Here is a 14,235-nt window from a genome sequence, read left to right as displayed (position 1 = left end):
CAAACACTTAGAAATGGCACAATGTGTAATGAATGGAAAAAGCACATGTTTTGTAATTGGACGTTCTGAGTTTAAGTCCTGACTTTGCAATTTACAGCTGGTGCTTTTGTATAACTCCAGGTCTTAGTTTGTTCATCTACAAAATGGTGATAACCCACCTTCTTTACTGTCTTCATAGGGTTCTTAGAATCCAAAATGTTATTTTCTAAAGGGAAATCTGATGTCATTACTTGACTTTTTGATACCCTGTAATAAGTTTCTATTGCCCTCAAGAAAAAGTCTAATCCTTTAACATGTCTTATAAAGACTTGTGGTATGGTCCCTGCTCAATTCTGCACGATCACTCTTCTAACACTCTAATCTCTCTCCTCAGGGCCTTTTGTATTAGCTGTTTGTTTTGCCCTGGAATGCTCTTTCCTGCACTCTCATATGTTGCCTACTACCAACCAAGATACTACCAATAGCAATAGATGCAACCTATTGAATTATTACTAAGCATGGGACACTTTATATACAGCATGGGACACTTTATATACATTCCTTTATACTTTATAAAGTAGGTACTATTCTTTTTTTTATCCTCACCCAAGGACATTTTCCCCCCATTTTTTGTTCAGACAGAGTGGGGGTGGTGGGGGGGAGACAGAGAGAGAAAGAAACATCTACGTGAAAGGGACACATCGAGTGTTTCCCCCCATTTTTTGTTCAGACATAGTGGGGGTGGGGGTGGGGAGACAGAGAGAGAAAGAAACATCTACGTGAAAGGGACACATCGAGTGGCTGCCACCCACAGGGCCAACCAGGGCCGGGGACAAACCGCAATCGATGTACGCACTCTGGTCGGGAACCAAACCCGGGTCTCTCTGGACCACAGGTTGACGCTCTAACTGCTGTGCCGAACAGGCCAGGGCTAAAGTAGGTACTATTCTTATTTGCTTTACAGATAAAGCACAGAGAAGTCAAGCAACTTACCCAGAGTAACAGAGCTATTAAGTATAGGTACTGGGTTACAAACTCAGATCTCTGAACTGAAAGCAGATGTTCTTAGCTCCTCTCTATTAAGGTATCAATTTTCTCTGAGAAGATCATCTGTAAGATCCCCTAACAGCCAGTGTGACAAGGTTAGCACTTAAGACACTGGTTTATAATTGCCTGTGTAATCTCTGCCTCCCCAACCAGAGGATAAACTAACCATTTAACTCAGACAAGACTGCATCTTGTTTGCTTTAATTCCTCAGCTCCTAGCACAGTTCCTTGTACATGTAATGGGCATTAATAAATACATGGTGAATAAATAAATACGGGAAAATGTTTTAAAACAAAGACATAATACAATGTTGTTATTTTCAAATTTAGCTAAGGGACATCACCAGGCTTACTAGTTTATGGTCTATGAAATGTACTTTTCCCTTTTTGCAGTGTGGCACACTTGCTTATGTCTGTTCTTCTGTGACCTCTTTTGATTACCACAATTCCTTAACTATTACCAACAACCCTCCCCGCCTTAATAACTGCCATACTGCTTTTTGAGAAAATGTTTTACAGAGAATAAAAATGAGTGTTAAAATTACTTTTCCCTTCATAGCAATTCTTTAAAAGTCCTTAAACTTTTTAATATAGCAGAGCAAAACATCAGATCTCTGAGGGGAAAAAATATCTTGTATAAAATGAGTTTCAAATCAAGGCAGGCTGAAAAAAAAACACCCAACCTAATATATTTATAAATGAAAACTTTCAGTGCTCCCTAGGCAGTTGTCCCCAGGTGGCATCCTATTTTTCATATTTTACTGAAACCTTTCAGTAACATAAATTCAGAGAAAACCGGTGCTGCACTGAGCAGGGGGTTTGTCGAAATCAACCTTTTTTGGTTCAGTTTTTTTTTTTTTTTTTTTTAATAAAACGCCCAGAATTTAGTCCTGTAGTTGTCATCACCGTCAAGGGGAGGAGAAAAAGAAGGGTGGTGAAAAAAAAGGGAGAGGACGTGTGGCAAGCAGGATGAAACTATTCAAATTGAGCAAGGGCTTGGGCTGCGGCCCCTCTAAATGAACATTTGCATTTTGTTAATTTTGGCCTTTCCACCAAAAAAATGACACCTGGCTTTATAAGAGGATATACAAAAAGTTCGTCTCGTGAGACCTTCACCGCCCGGAACGGCGAGTGGGACCGCCAGCACGGACCACCGGTCCAACCGCCGCCGGCTCGCGGATGCCCCTAGGGCAGGACGCCAGGCGAGGCTTCCCCTCGCGCTCCCGCTACCCACAAGGCCCCGCGCCTCGACGCGCATGCGCAGCGCCGACGGCCGTCTCAGGAAGAGGAAAATGGAATAAACAACTCGGAGGAACCAGAGCGCGAGAGAGCGAGTGGAGGCAGAATTTAAAAATAAACCGGCACCTCCGCCCTCCCCACCTGTTCGCGGCTGCCGCTCCCCCTCCCCTAGCCCGCGCCCTCGAAGTCCCTGTCTGCCCGCGCGCTCACCCCGTCGTCCCGCACGGCCCCTTTAAGAAAAGAGAACGAGAGAGTGAGTGAGAGAATCCCAACTCTCCCCCTCCCCTCCGCGCCCTCCTACCCCGTCCTCCCTCCCCTCTCCCCTCCCCCTCTCCCCGGGCGGCTAGGGCTCCCGCAGCGGGACAGACCCACCCGCTCAGGCTTTATCCGGCACCGGCAGCGTCCTTCTTCCCTCCCCAGTTTATGGTGGCGGCGGCTCCTCGGGCAGCAGCGGAAGAAGAGGCTGCGGCGTTGCCATGAACAGTGGCGGCGGCCTCCCGCCCCCCTCGGCCGCCGCCTCCTCCTCCTCCTCCTCCTCGCTGGCGGCTGCAGTGGCGGTGGTGGCCCCGCCGGGGGTCGGGGGTGGCCCCGGCGGGGCGGCCGCGGGAGTAAAGCTGAAGTACTGCCGCTACTACGCTAAGGATAAGACTTGCTTCTACGGGGAGGAGTGTCAGTTCCTGCATGAGGACCCGGCCGCCGGAGCTGCCCCGGGCCTCGGCCTCCATAGCAACAGCGTCCCCCTGGCTCTGGCGGGCGCGCCCGTGGCCGGCTTTCCGCCGGGAGCGGTCCCGGGCGGGGGAGCCGGGCCGCCCCCGGGGCCCAAGAAGCCGGACCTGGGGGTCCCGGGGGCAGGAGCCGCAGCTGGCGGAGGAGGCAGCAGCGGAGTACTCGATGGACCGCGGCTGGCAAGTGAGTGTGGTCCGGGCTGGGAGGGCGGCCTCGGGGCGGCGGCGGACGGAAGGCCTAGGGCTGGAGGAGGCCGGATGAAGCCCTGCAGACGAGCCTGGCCCGCCGGTTCTCCCCCTCGCTTCCTTAGGCGGTCTGAGAGGCCTAGACCAGACCTGACTCTTCCTCTTTCCTGCGTCCCCTCCCCGCGGCCTTGGGCGAGCCGGGGAGTGAGGGGAGGCTGGGTTCCCCGGAACGTGGGTGGGTGGACTGGGGTGGTGAGTGGGGGCGGGGAGGAAGGGGGATGGGCTGTGGTGTGCGGTGTGTGAGAAAGGGGGGTGTCGTTTCCGGGGGTGTGGAAAGGGGTTGGGTTTTGCAGGCACATGTGTTTTGCGTGTCCGTGTGGAGTGGTGTCTGCCGAGTGTTGAGGTTTCCTAGTGGGTGTGTGTGGGTAGGGGGGCGGGAGGTGAGGGCGGGCTTAAGGCTTCCTGGAGTAGGTTGAAAGAACGGAAGAGTTTGTCTACAGTTTATGGGAGAACAGTTTTCCAGGCAGGAAATGCTTTCTAAGGATAGGAGTGAACGAACAGCAGCTTTTATGGTGTGTTTAGGGTTAGTTGAGTGTTTAGAGTAGGAATTTCAAAAGACTTGCATTTCAACGTAGTTTTCTTCAAAGCTGGAATAAGTTTGCTGCGTGTCAATAGGGGGATCGTGTCTTCTACAACTGTATCCAGCAAACTCTCAGCATGGAGCCTTGAAAGCATGTCAAGTGTAGGGAACATTTGAGTGCGACTTAGCACTTGAGTTCAGAAATTTTAGGGCTCTTTGTGTTTTTTACAATCATTTGATATCATCTGTTGACTTACATCTTTTTAGTTGTTTGTGAATAGAGTTTACAATTATAATAAGTGTTTAAATGTAATCTATTTTATAGAATGCTGCCTTTAAGGAAAAAGTAGAGCAGGTGTCAGATTTTCCGTTTTTGTTTCTGAATTATCGAGCATTTCTAAACCAAATGGGAAAGTCCTACTTTTTTTGGGGAAGTCTAAACAGTTTTTGGATTTTAAAATAATTTGATAGTAATTCAACTTGGATGTCAGAACGTTTTTGTCTATTTTGAGAAACTGCAAATGAATTTATTAGCACTTATTTGCTATATAAGGATTATTCAGTGTCTCTCCAGAGATTTGTGTGTGTGTTTGTGTTTTACAGTTGTGTTTCTTTTGCTGGGATGGGCTTGACTTTAACGCAGATATATTTGTTTGGTAAGATTGATAGGCTAAGAAGATTAATTTTGAAACTTAAAATGTTTTGTTAGAAATAGTTTCTTTATTGGTGGAATTTTATCACTTTTGAGAAGCAACTTTGCATTTTCAAGATAAACTTTTGCTGGATGTGTGAGTTGTGGCTCAAATTAGTTTAAGAGTAATGTTTAATTAGAAAGCAATGAAACTGAACAGTTTTGTTAGGTACAGAAAGGTATTAAAAATGCTAGTGTTTGATTTAATCTGTAATCTTTCTAGGATTTTCTAATACATAGAAGTAGTAGATTTGGGACATGAAAGCTAGGTAAAAATGGGAGGTGGAGAAAATCACTAGCAATGGCTCAGAGGTGGGGAACATTTCATATCTCAAAAAAGGAACATAATTACCTGGGATATAGGGTCAGACACTTAATGCTAAGAAGACTTTTTTGTTGTTAATTATCACCTGAGGATATTTTTCCATTGATTTTTAGATAAGAGTGAAGGGAGGGAGGGAGGGCAAGAGAGAGAAACATTGATGTGAGAGAGACACATGGATTTGTTACCTTCCACATCATACTACTGGGGCTGGAGATCAAACCTGCAACCCAGGTACGTGACCTTGACTCCTCTGTCCACAGGCTGAAGTTCTAACCTCTATGGCAAACTGGCCAGAGCAAAGAATGCATTTTAAAATTAATATTTAGTCATGTAACAGTTATTTGATTAAATAGCTGAGTTGTGTGTTTGGATTCGGTAGGCTTGCTTTAACTCGACTGGGTGAAGCCTGAGGCTTCTCTTTTCTGCTGTAGGTTTTTTGGTAACTCATTAGTACCTAGGTTGTGACTCCTTATAGATGAGATAAAATCACTTCATACCAGTGAGTGGCAAGTAAAGTTGCTCAGGAATCAGGAAAGAGGATTGTATTATTGATTTAATGGCTGCTTTGAATTTTTGCAATTAATTGATTATTTTTTGTTTACTTTCTACCTTTAATGTATTATACTGTATCTTTTGAGACAGGCTTGACTTGTTAAGTAACTATAACTGAGGCAATAGGAGAGTGTCCAAGGTGGCAGCCTAGGAAGATGCTGAGCTCACCCCCTGCCATGAACATACTGAATATACATCTATATATAAAAGTTTTTCCTGAGAGAAAACTGAGGGCCAGTTGAATAGCTTCTGCAGCTTCTGCACACCAAATGGGGGAGTGGGGAGATAGATAGATAAATAAATAGATATTGAGATCACATAGAGAAGATTGGAGAACTGCCCGAGAGCTCTCTGGGATCTGAGGGAAATTTCCAGGATCAGAGAAGCCAGTGAGTGCCATTGTTTACATTCTCCCAACACCTGGATAGTGCAAGCAGGAGTTCTACCCAGGTGCACTGGCCAACCTGCAAGATAGCAGTAGTGCCTTCCTGGCCACTCTAGGAGCTAGCTCTACCAGGAACAACAGGGTGCTGTAGAGTGTGTATATAGGGTCCTCCCACCCTGGAGCTTGATCCATTAGGTCAAACAGGGCACTGCAATGTGTGCATCAGGCTGCTTCACTCAGATCAGCAGGGTGCTGAAGTATGGGGACACCAGTCATCTCTGCCTAGAGCCTGTTCTGGCTCTCGACAGCCAGAACAACAGGAAGCTACCACATGTGCATGCACACCAGGCTGCTCCACCCTTAACCCGCTTCTGGCCAGGCAGCACCTCAGGCATCAGATGTGCCCACCCCTACTACAACTAGCTTGCTAAAACCATCTGGCACACAGTTTACAGAGAGGCCACTTCTGTATAAGATCACTCTTTTAAGATTGGGAGAGAATCATTTCATCTAATTCATGGGAACAAACACAGAAAGTTAAAACGAGAAGACAGGAATATATTACAAATGAAGGAACAAGAATAAAATCCTAATGAAATGAAGATAAGTAATTTGCCTTATAAAGAATTCAAATAGCCGTGGCCGGTGTGGCTCAGTTGGTTGAGCAAAGTTGCACCAAAAGGTCCCCGGTTTGATTCCCCATCAGGGTGCATACCCCAGGTTGTAGGTTCAATCCCTGGCTGGGCTGTGTATGGGAGGCAACCAATCGATGTTTCTCTCTCACATCTGTGTTTCTCTTCCTCTCCCCTCCTCTCTCTCTCTCAAATCAATAAAAACATTAAAAAAAAAAGTATTCGTATAAACAGTCATAACATGCTCATCAAATTTGAGTGTGGAATAGAGGAACTCAGAATTTCAACAAAGAAGAGTTAAAAATTAATAAAGAACCAATTAGAGCTGAAGAATTCAATAACTGAAATGAAAAAATACAGGACTTCTGGTCAAGATGGTGGCATAGGTAAATGTGGTACTTGCCTCCCCCCCCCAATCACATCAAAATTACAACTAGACTGCACAGCAACAGTCATTCAGAACAGCCTGAAATCGAGCTGAATTGAAGTCCTACAATTACGAAATTAAAGAAGCGGGTATATTGAGACTTAGTAGGAGGGGCAGAAGTGTGGAAGGGCTGGTCCCACACCCACATGTGGCGGATAGAAATCAGGAGGGATACCTCATTGTGAAGGTCCTCCCCAGGAGTAAGACCAGGACCCCCAGCACAGGGTTCCAGCGCCAGGAAGAGAACTCACCATAACTTCTGGCTGTGAAAACCAGTGGGGATTGAGGCTGAGGGAGGCTGAGGCTTCTGGAGTCCCAGACAGTTCCTCTTAAAGAGCCCATGCATGGAATTCCTCAGACTAGCTCCCTTTGTGCTTCGGTGTGGGGGAGTTAGCTTGAAAGGCACTAGAGACAACTCAGAAGAACTGAGTTGTTTGGCATTGGCATGAGAGTTGTAGCGCAGCTTTCTCCTAGACCTGTTGGCAGAGGCCGTTATTCCTTTGGTGAGCCTTTCCCCTATGGGGTTGAAAGATGGGTGTCATATTTGGGACTCCAACAACCTGACTCACACTGTTTGCTCTACCCTGGTGATTTCCTGAGGCCCTGCCCCACCCAGGTTTTGGGCCCACCCAAACTGTTTCCAGTGGCTTTACCATAGGATTGGCCTATCTTAGCTCCTGCTTCAGATTTTCCTAAATTCTCTCAAACAAGCAGCACCTGGCCTCAGAGAGCCCCATACCTCTCACTAAGTGGCCCCAGGCACAGCACTAGAAGCAGCCAGTCTTGGTTCACAGCTTGACTTTTCCTGGGCACCTCCAAGCCCAGCACAAGAAGCAGCCATCTGCAGATCTCTTTGTAGCTTATGCCTGGTGGCCCTGGGTAGAACAGGCAATGGCTGACCTTGGCCTGCGCTACCTGGGAGGCCCCAGAGCTAGTACACCCAGTGGACAGCTTCAGACCACATTGAAGCAACACACTCAAGGAGTGGACTGAGTGAGTACCAGAGCCCTGCTGAAGTAAGTCTTGCTTTGTATGGTGGGCCTCTGCACAGCTGATCCTCCAAGATAGTCAGAGGTCAGTGGTCAGTGGGTACAGCCAGTCCTTGCAGCTGATCAGCCTGCGTAAATTCCTTCCAACAGCAATTACAGCAGAAGGGTGTACAGTTCACATGAGGGGTACACCTTGAGGGTCCAGCTGGGGTGATTGGGAGGCTGTGCCACTGAGCCCTACAGGACACATACTACAATAGGCCACCCTACCAAGCCTAGGAGACGCAGCAGCTCTACCTAACACATAGAAACAAACGGGGACAGCCAAAACGAGGAGACAAAGAAACATGTCCCAAATGAAAGAACAGAACAAAACTTTAGGAAAACAACTAAATGAAATGGAGATGAGCAATCTAACAGAAAGAGAGTTCAAAACATTGGTTATAAGGATGCTCAGTGAACTTAGTGAGGATAAAAAAGAGCGTACAAAAGGACCAGTCAGAAATAAAGGATGCACTAACTGAAATAAAGAATAATTTTCAGGGATTCAATAGTAGTGTAAGTGAAGCTGAGACACAAATCATCGATTTGGAATATAAGGAAGCAAAAAAAAACCAACAAAACCCAACCATCCAATCAGAACAGCAAAAATAAAAAAAGAATCCAGAACCGCTGGTGTGGCTCAGTGGTTGAGCATTGACCCATGCACTAAGAGGTCACTGTTTTGATTCTGGCCAGAGCACATGCCCAGGTTGTGGGCTAAATCCCCAGTGGGGAGCATGCAGGAGGCGGCCAGTCAATGTTCTCTCTCATTGATGTTTCTATCTCTCTCTCCTTCTTCGTCTCTCTAAAATCAATAAAGAAAAAAAGAAACCAAAGAAACAAGGATAACATAAGGAGCCTCTGGGACAACTTCAGGCGTACCAACATTTGCATCATGGGGGTGCCAGAAGAAGAGAGAAAGCAAGAAATTGAAAACTTATTTGAAAAGAATAATGACAGAAAACTTCCCTAACTTGGTGAAGGAAGTAGACATACAAGTCCAGGAAGCACAGAGTCTCAAACAAGATGAACCCAAAGAGGCCCACACCAAGACACATCATCACAATGCAAAAGGTTCAATACAGAGAATCTTAAAAGCAGCAAGAGAAAAGCAGTTAGTTACCTACAGGGGAGTTTGCACAACTCAGCTGATTTCTCAAAAGAAACTTTGCAAGCCAGAAGGGAGTGACAAGAAATATTCAAAGTGATGAAAAGCATGGACTTAACAACCAACATTACTCTATCCTGCTTTAGATTCGATGGACATATAGTTTCCCAGACAAGAAAAAGCTAAAGGAGTTCATCACCACCAAACCAGTATTAATATCAAATGTTGAAGGGTCTTCTTGAAGAAGAAGATAAAAAATATGAACAAGAGAATGGCAATAAATGCATAGCTATCAACAATGGAATCTGCAAACAAAATGAACAGGCAGAACAGAAACAGATTCATAGATACAGAAAACTTTTTGTTTGTTGCCAGATGGGAGGGGGGTTGAGAGGATGGGTGAAAAAGGTGAAGGGATTAAGAAGTACAAATTGGTTGTTAGACTGATGAACCTCAAAGAGAAGGGGGAAGGGGGAAAGCGATAAACCAAAGAATTTTTATGCATATGTGCATAACCAGTGGACACAGACAATAGTGTGGAGAAGGCAGGAGCAGGGAGGAGGGGTCAGTGGGGGGAAAAAGGGGAGATATCTGTAATACTTTCAACAATAAATTAAAGTTTAAAAAAAATGAAAAATACACTGAAGGAATCAACAGTAGATTGGATAATACAGAAGAACAGATTAGCCACCTGGAAAATAGAATGGTAGAAATTAACCAATCAGAACAGCAAAAAGAAAAAAGAATGAAAAAAAGAAAGTGGGGTTGGGGAATAGTTTAAGGGATTTCTGGGACAGTATCAACGGCACTAACATTCGCATGGTAGGGATCCCAGAAGAAGAGAGAAAGAAGAAAGGATATTTGAAGAAATATGACTGAAAGCTTCCCTAATCTGGGAAAGGAAACAGACATCTAGTACCAGGAAGTACAGTTTCAAACAAGATGAGCCCAAAAAGGCCCACACCAAGACATTTTGTAATTAAAATGGCAAAAGTTACAGATAAAGAGATTAACTTTAAGGCACAAAGAGGAAAACAAGCCATATACAGAGGAACTCCGTCCTCTCCCAAACCCCCATAAGGCTAATAGGTGATTTCTCAGCATAAACTTTATAGGCTAGAAGGGAGTGGCAGGAAATATTTGAAGTGCTGAAAGGACCCTACAACCTAGAGTATTCTACCCTGCAAGTATTTCATTCAGAATTAAAGGAGAGAGAGGTTTCCCAGACAAACAAAAAACTAAAGGAGTTCATTACCACTAAACTGGCTTTACAAGAAATGTTAGAGGGTCTTTAAGTAGAAAAAAAAAGGCCATAACCAGAAATAAGAAAATACATGGAAGAAAAATATCTCACAGGTACTTAACATTGTGAATCAGCTATTTAAAAAGTTAGTATGAAGATTAAATTTACTGCAAACAAAAAGATTTAAAACATGTCAAAGACAAAGTGTGAAAGGGGAATTGAAAGTGTAATGCTTTTAGAATGTTTGAATTTAAATGCCTGTCAACTTAGAATAGACTGCTATAGCTGTAGTTGGGTATATATGAACCTCATGCTAACCACAAATAAAAAACCTACCAAAAAATATACACAAAAATAAAAAGAGAGGAACCCAAACGAAACACTAAAGAAACAAAGCAAACAGAAAGAAAGAAGAAATGAACACAGAACTACAAAACAACCAGAAAACAATTAACAAAATGGCAATAAGTACATATCTATCAATAATTATTATTTTTTTCTTTTTCTATCAATAATTACTTTAATTATAAATGGACTAAATGCTGCAGTCAAAAGATACAGATGGCCCTGGCCAGTTTGGCTTAATAGTTGGAGCATTGGCCCTCTGACTGAAGGATCATGGGCTTGATTCCAGTCAAGGGCATGTACCTGAGTTTCATCTCTCACATCGATGTCTCTCTCTCTTTCTCTCTCTGTCTCTCTCTCTTTTTCTTTCTTTCCCTTCCTCCCTCCCTTTCACTCTCTCAAGATCAATGGAAAAATATCCCCGAGTGAGGATTAACAAGATACAGGATGGCTAAATGGAGGGGGGAAAAAACAAACAAACAAATCCATTTATATGCTGCCTACAAGAGATTGATTTCAGATGGGAACACACATGTGCGCGTGCACACACACATACGCATGCGCGCGCGCGCACACACACACACACACACACACACACACAGAAAGTAAAGGGATGAAAAAACACGTATAGATTATTGGGACAGAATAGAGAACCCCAAAGTAAACCTTGCCTGGATGGTCAATTAATCTGACGAAGCAATATTGTAAAAAGGAGAAATGACAGTCTCTTTAATAAGTGTTCTTGGGAAAACTGGCAGAGATACATGGAAAGATGAAAGTAGACCACTCTCTTACACCATGAGAAACTCAAAATAGATTAAAAACTTAAATGTAAGACCTGAAACTATAAAACTCCTAGAAGAAAATATAGGTAGTAAACTCCTTGACATTGGTCTTCACAATATCTTTCTGGATAAGTCTCCTCAAGCACAGGAAACAAAAGCAAAACTAAACAATGGGACTACATCAAACTTAAACGCTTCTGCACACCATGAAAGAAACCATACATAAAACAAAAAGCCAACTGAATGGGAGAATATATTTGCAAATGATATATCCAATAAGGGTTAATAACCAAAATATATGAAAACCTCATATAAATCAACATAAAAAAATGAGCAGAACCCATGAATAGACATTTCTTCAAAAAAGACATGAAAAGATGCTCAACATCTCTGATCATCAGGGAAATATAAATGAAAGGTACAGTGAATTATCACCTCATACCTGTTGGCAAGGATGTGGAGAAAAGGGAATCCTGGTAGCCTATTGGTGGGAATGTACAATGGCGCAGCCCCTATGGAAAATAGGGCGGAGGTTCTTAAATAAATTAAAAACAGAACTGCCGTACAACCCAGAAATTCCACTTATGAGTATTTATATGAAGAAAATGAAAACACTGAATTCAAAAAGATATATGTATCCCTATGTTCGTTGTAGCATTATTTACAATAGCCAAGATCTACAAGCAACCTAGGTATCTATCAGTAGATGAATGAATCGGAAAAGAGTGTGGTACTATGGAATATTACTCAGCAATAATAAAGAAGGAATCTCGCCATTTGTGGCAGCCTGGAGGGTATCATGCTAAGTGAAATAAGTTAAACAGAGAAAAACAAATACCGTATGACTTCACTTATATGTGGACTCCAAAAAAAACAAATGAACAAACAAAAAAACAAAAACAGACTCCTAGAAACAGGACAAGCTGATGGTTGCCAGAAGGGAGGTCGTGGGTGGTGGGTGAATGAAAAAGATGAAGGAGGGTAAGAGGTACATACATACCGAAAAGAAAAGAAAAGATTTGCGTTTCAAAAAAAAAAAAAAAAAAAAGGTATGAGGCAATTAAAATGCCACATTCTAAGAGGTATTGTTATTAAAAGAAATTTAAATGTTAGTTGTTGACCTGATTATGTAGCCTCGCTGAGACAATTATATTTTGCTTTTATATTTTCTTTCATATTCTTTAAATATGATTGTACAGTATTTCTTTAGCTGAGAGGTCATAAACTGCTCTGTTCTGATTAGCTGGATCTGCCTGCAGAAATAATTTGTTTGGGAATCTTTGCGTGTGTATGTGTTTTAAAAGTTTTTATTGAAGTATACATACATTAGGAGAAGTTTACAAATAATAAGTTCTTGTAATTTTCACAAGATGAGCACATCACTAGCATTCAGGAAAAAAAAAGACATAATCAGTACCCCCATAAATCTTGCTCTTGCCCCCCTCCCAGTCACTACCTTTTCCCAAAGGTAACTTCTGATTTCTAACATTCCTTTCTAACACTATAGAGAAATGTTTTTACTTTTTTGTCTTTTTTTTTTTTAACTTTATAGGAATGGAATCATATAGTCGTACTGTTTTTGTGGGCTCTTTCTTTCAGCACGTTACTGAGATTCATCAGTGTTATGTAGGAATAGCCTCTAGTCTCATTCCTGTATAGTGTTATATGACTATGCCACATTTTATTTTCTCATTTTACTGTTGGTGGGCAGTGGAATATTTTTCATTTTTGTCTGTTAAGACAAGCACTTGTTTTGAACATTCTGGAATATGTTGTTTGGCGAACAAATCTATGCATTTCTGTTGGATCACCTAGGAGTGGAATTGCTGGGTATATATAGGGTATAGTAACTATATATATGTTCAGTTTTAATAGATGCCATCGATCAGTTTTCTGAAGTGATTGTACCATGTTTACATTCCTTCCAGCAATGTGTAAGAGTTCCATTTGCTTCACATTCTCCCCCAAACTTGGATTAGTCATGTTATAATTTTAACCATTTTGGTGACTAAAATTTATAATATTTTTTGTTTTTAATTTGTATGTGTGGATTGTAGTTTAATTAGTTGACAGCATTTAAAAAAATACAAAATACAGATTTTTGGTTTTCTTTGAAGGGCAACTCTTGTATTGGAGTTAGGCCTGTTAATAGGGCAAGCCTCTCCATTGTGTCTTACTTCTTGAGTGGGTGGTTTCTTTTAATCCTCACCCTAGGACATGTTTACTGATTTGAGAGAGAGACAGAATGAGAGAGGTGGATGGGATGGAGATCGATGTGAGAGAGAACATTGATCTGTTGCCTCCTGTATGCATTAGCACTGGGGATCGAACCTGACACCTTTTTGTGTATGGTATGACACTCTACAGTTGGCGCTTGTTTATCACGGTTAATCAGTTCCAGGCTTTACTGCAATAAATGAATTTCCGCAAAGTAGGATTGTTTATTTATACACAGTTGTCTCTTGCCACTTCGCGCTTCAACTTTCGCAGCTTCGACTTTCGCAGCTTCATGGTTTTTCAAATACTATACGTTATATACTATATTTGAAAAAAACCACGATTGAGTGAAGCTGGGAAATCGAAGTGCGAAGTGGCGAGGGGCGACTGTAATCAGCTGAGGCAATGGGCCAGGGCCTGACTGGGTGACTTTGATATACCTGGCTCCTCTAGGCATTTGAGTGTTTGACCCTTGCTTTAGTACTTTACATTTGAAGAATTGTTTTGTGTTTCAGATTCTGTTAAAATTTTACAGGTAAATGCACGAGAAAATTTTATCTTTGTTTTTCAGGCATTGAAAAACTGAAGCACAAAGGCTTTTTCTTAGTACACTAGTTACAGTGATCACACTTTCATTTGTTGCTTACTTTTTATGTATACAGAGTATTATATTTTCTTACCCTATTCAGCTCTTCTGTGGACCTGGAATTGTTCTGGCGTGCAAGATTGTTGTTTGGG

General features: G+C 42.7%; 1 protein-coding gene across 6 annotated transcripts in view; it reads left to right on the top strand.

Annotated features, from left to right (window-relative positions):
• The first annotated feature begins 2,596 nt into the window (after nt 1–2,596).
• PAN3 (poly(A) specific ribonuclease subunit PAN3) overlaps nt 2,597–14,235 on the top strand; it is a 153,689-nt gene continuing 142,050 nt past the window's right edge. For 4 of the 6 annotated variants that reach the window (XR_004958279.1, XR_004958280.1, XM_036251003.1 and 1 more), the window contains exon 1: nt 2,597–3,174. Coding sequence is in view for 4 of the 6 variants with exons in the window: in XM_036251003.1 (XP_036106896.1) it covers nt 2,742–3,174 (433 nt within the window). In the remaining 2 variants the exon portion in view is untranslated. The remainder of the gene's footprint in view (nt 3,175–14,235) is intronic. The other 2 variants (XM_036251004.1, XM_036251002.1) reach the window with 1 other exon arrangement.

This window comes from Molossus molossus, unplaced genomic scaffold, assembly GCF_014108415.1.
Source record: "Molossus molossus isolate mMolMol1 unplaced genomic scaffold, mMolMol1.p scaffold_m16_p_10, whole genome shotgun sequence".
Lineage (NCBI taxonomy): Eukaryota > Metazoa > Chordata > Mammalia > Chiroptera > Molossidae > Molossus > Molossus molossus.
This window is presented reverse-complemented; position numbering and strand designations above follow the sequence as displayed.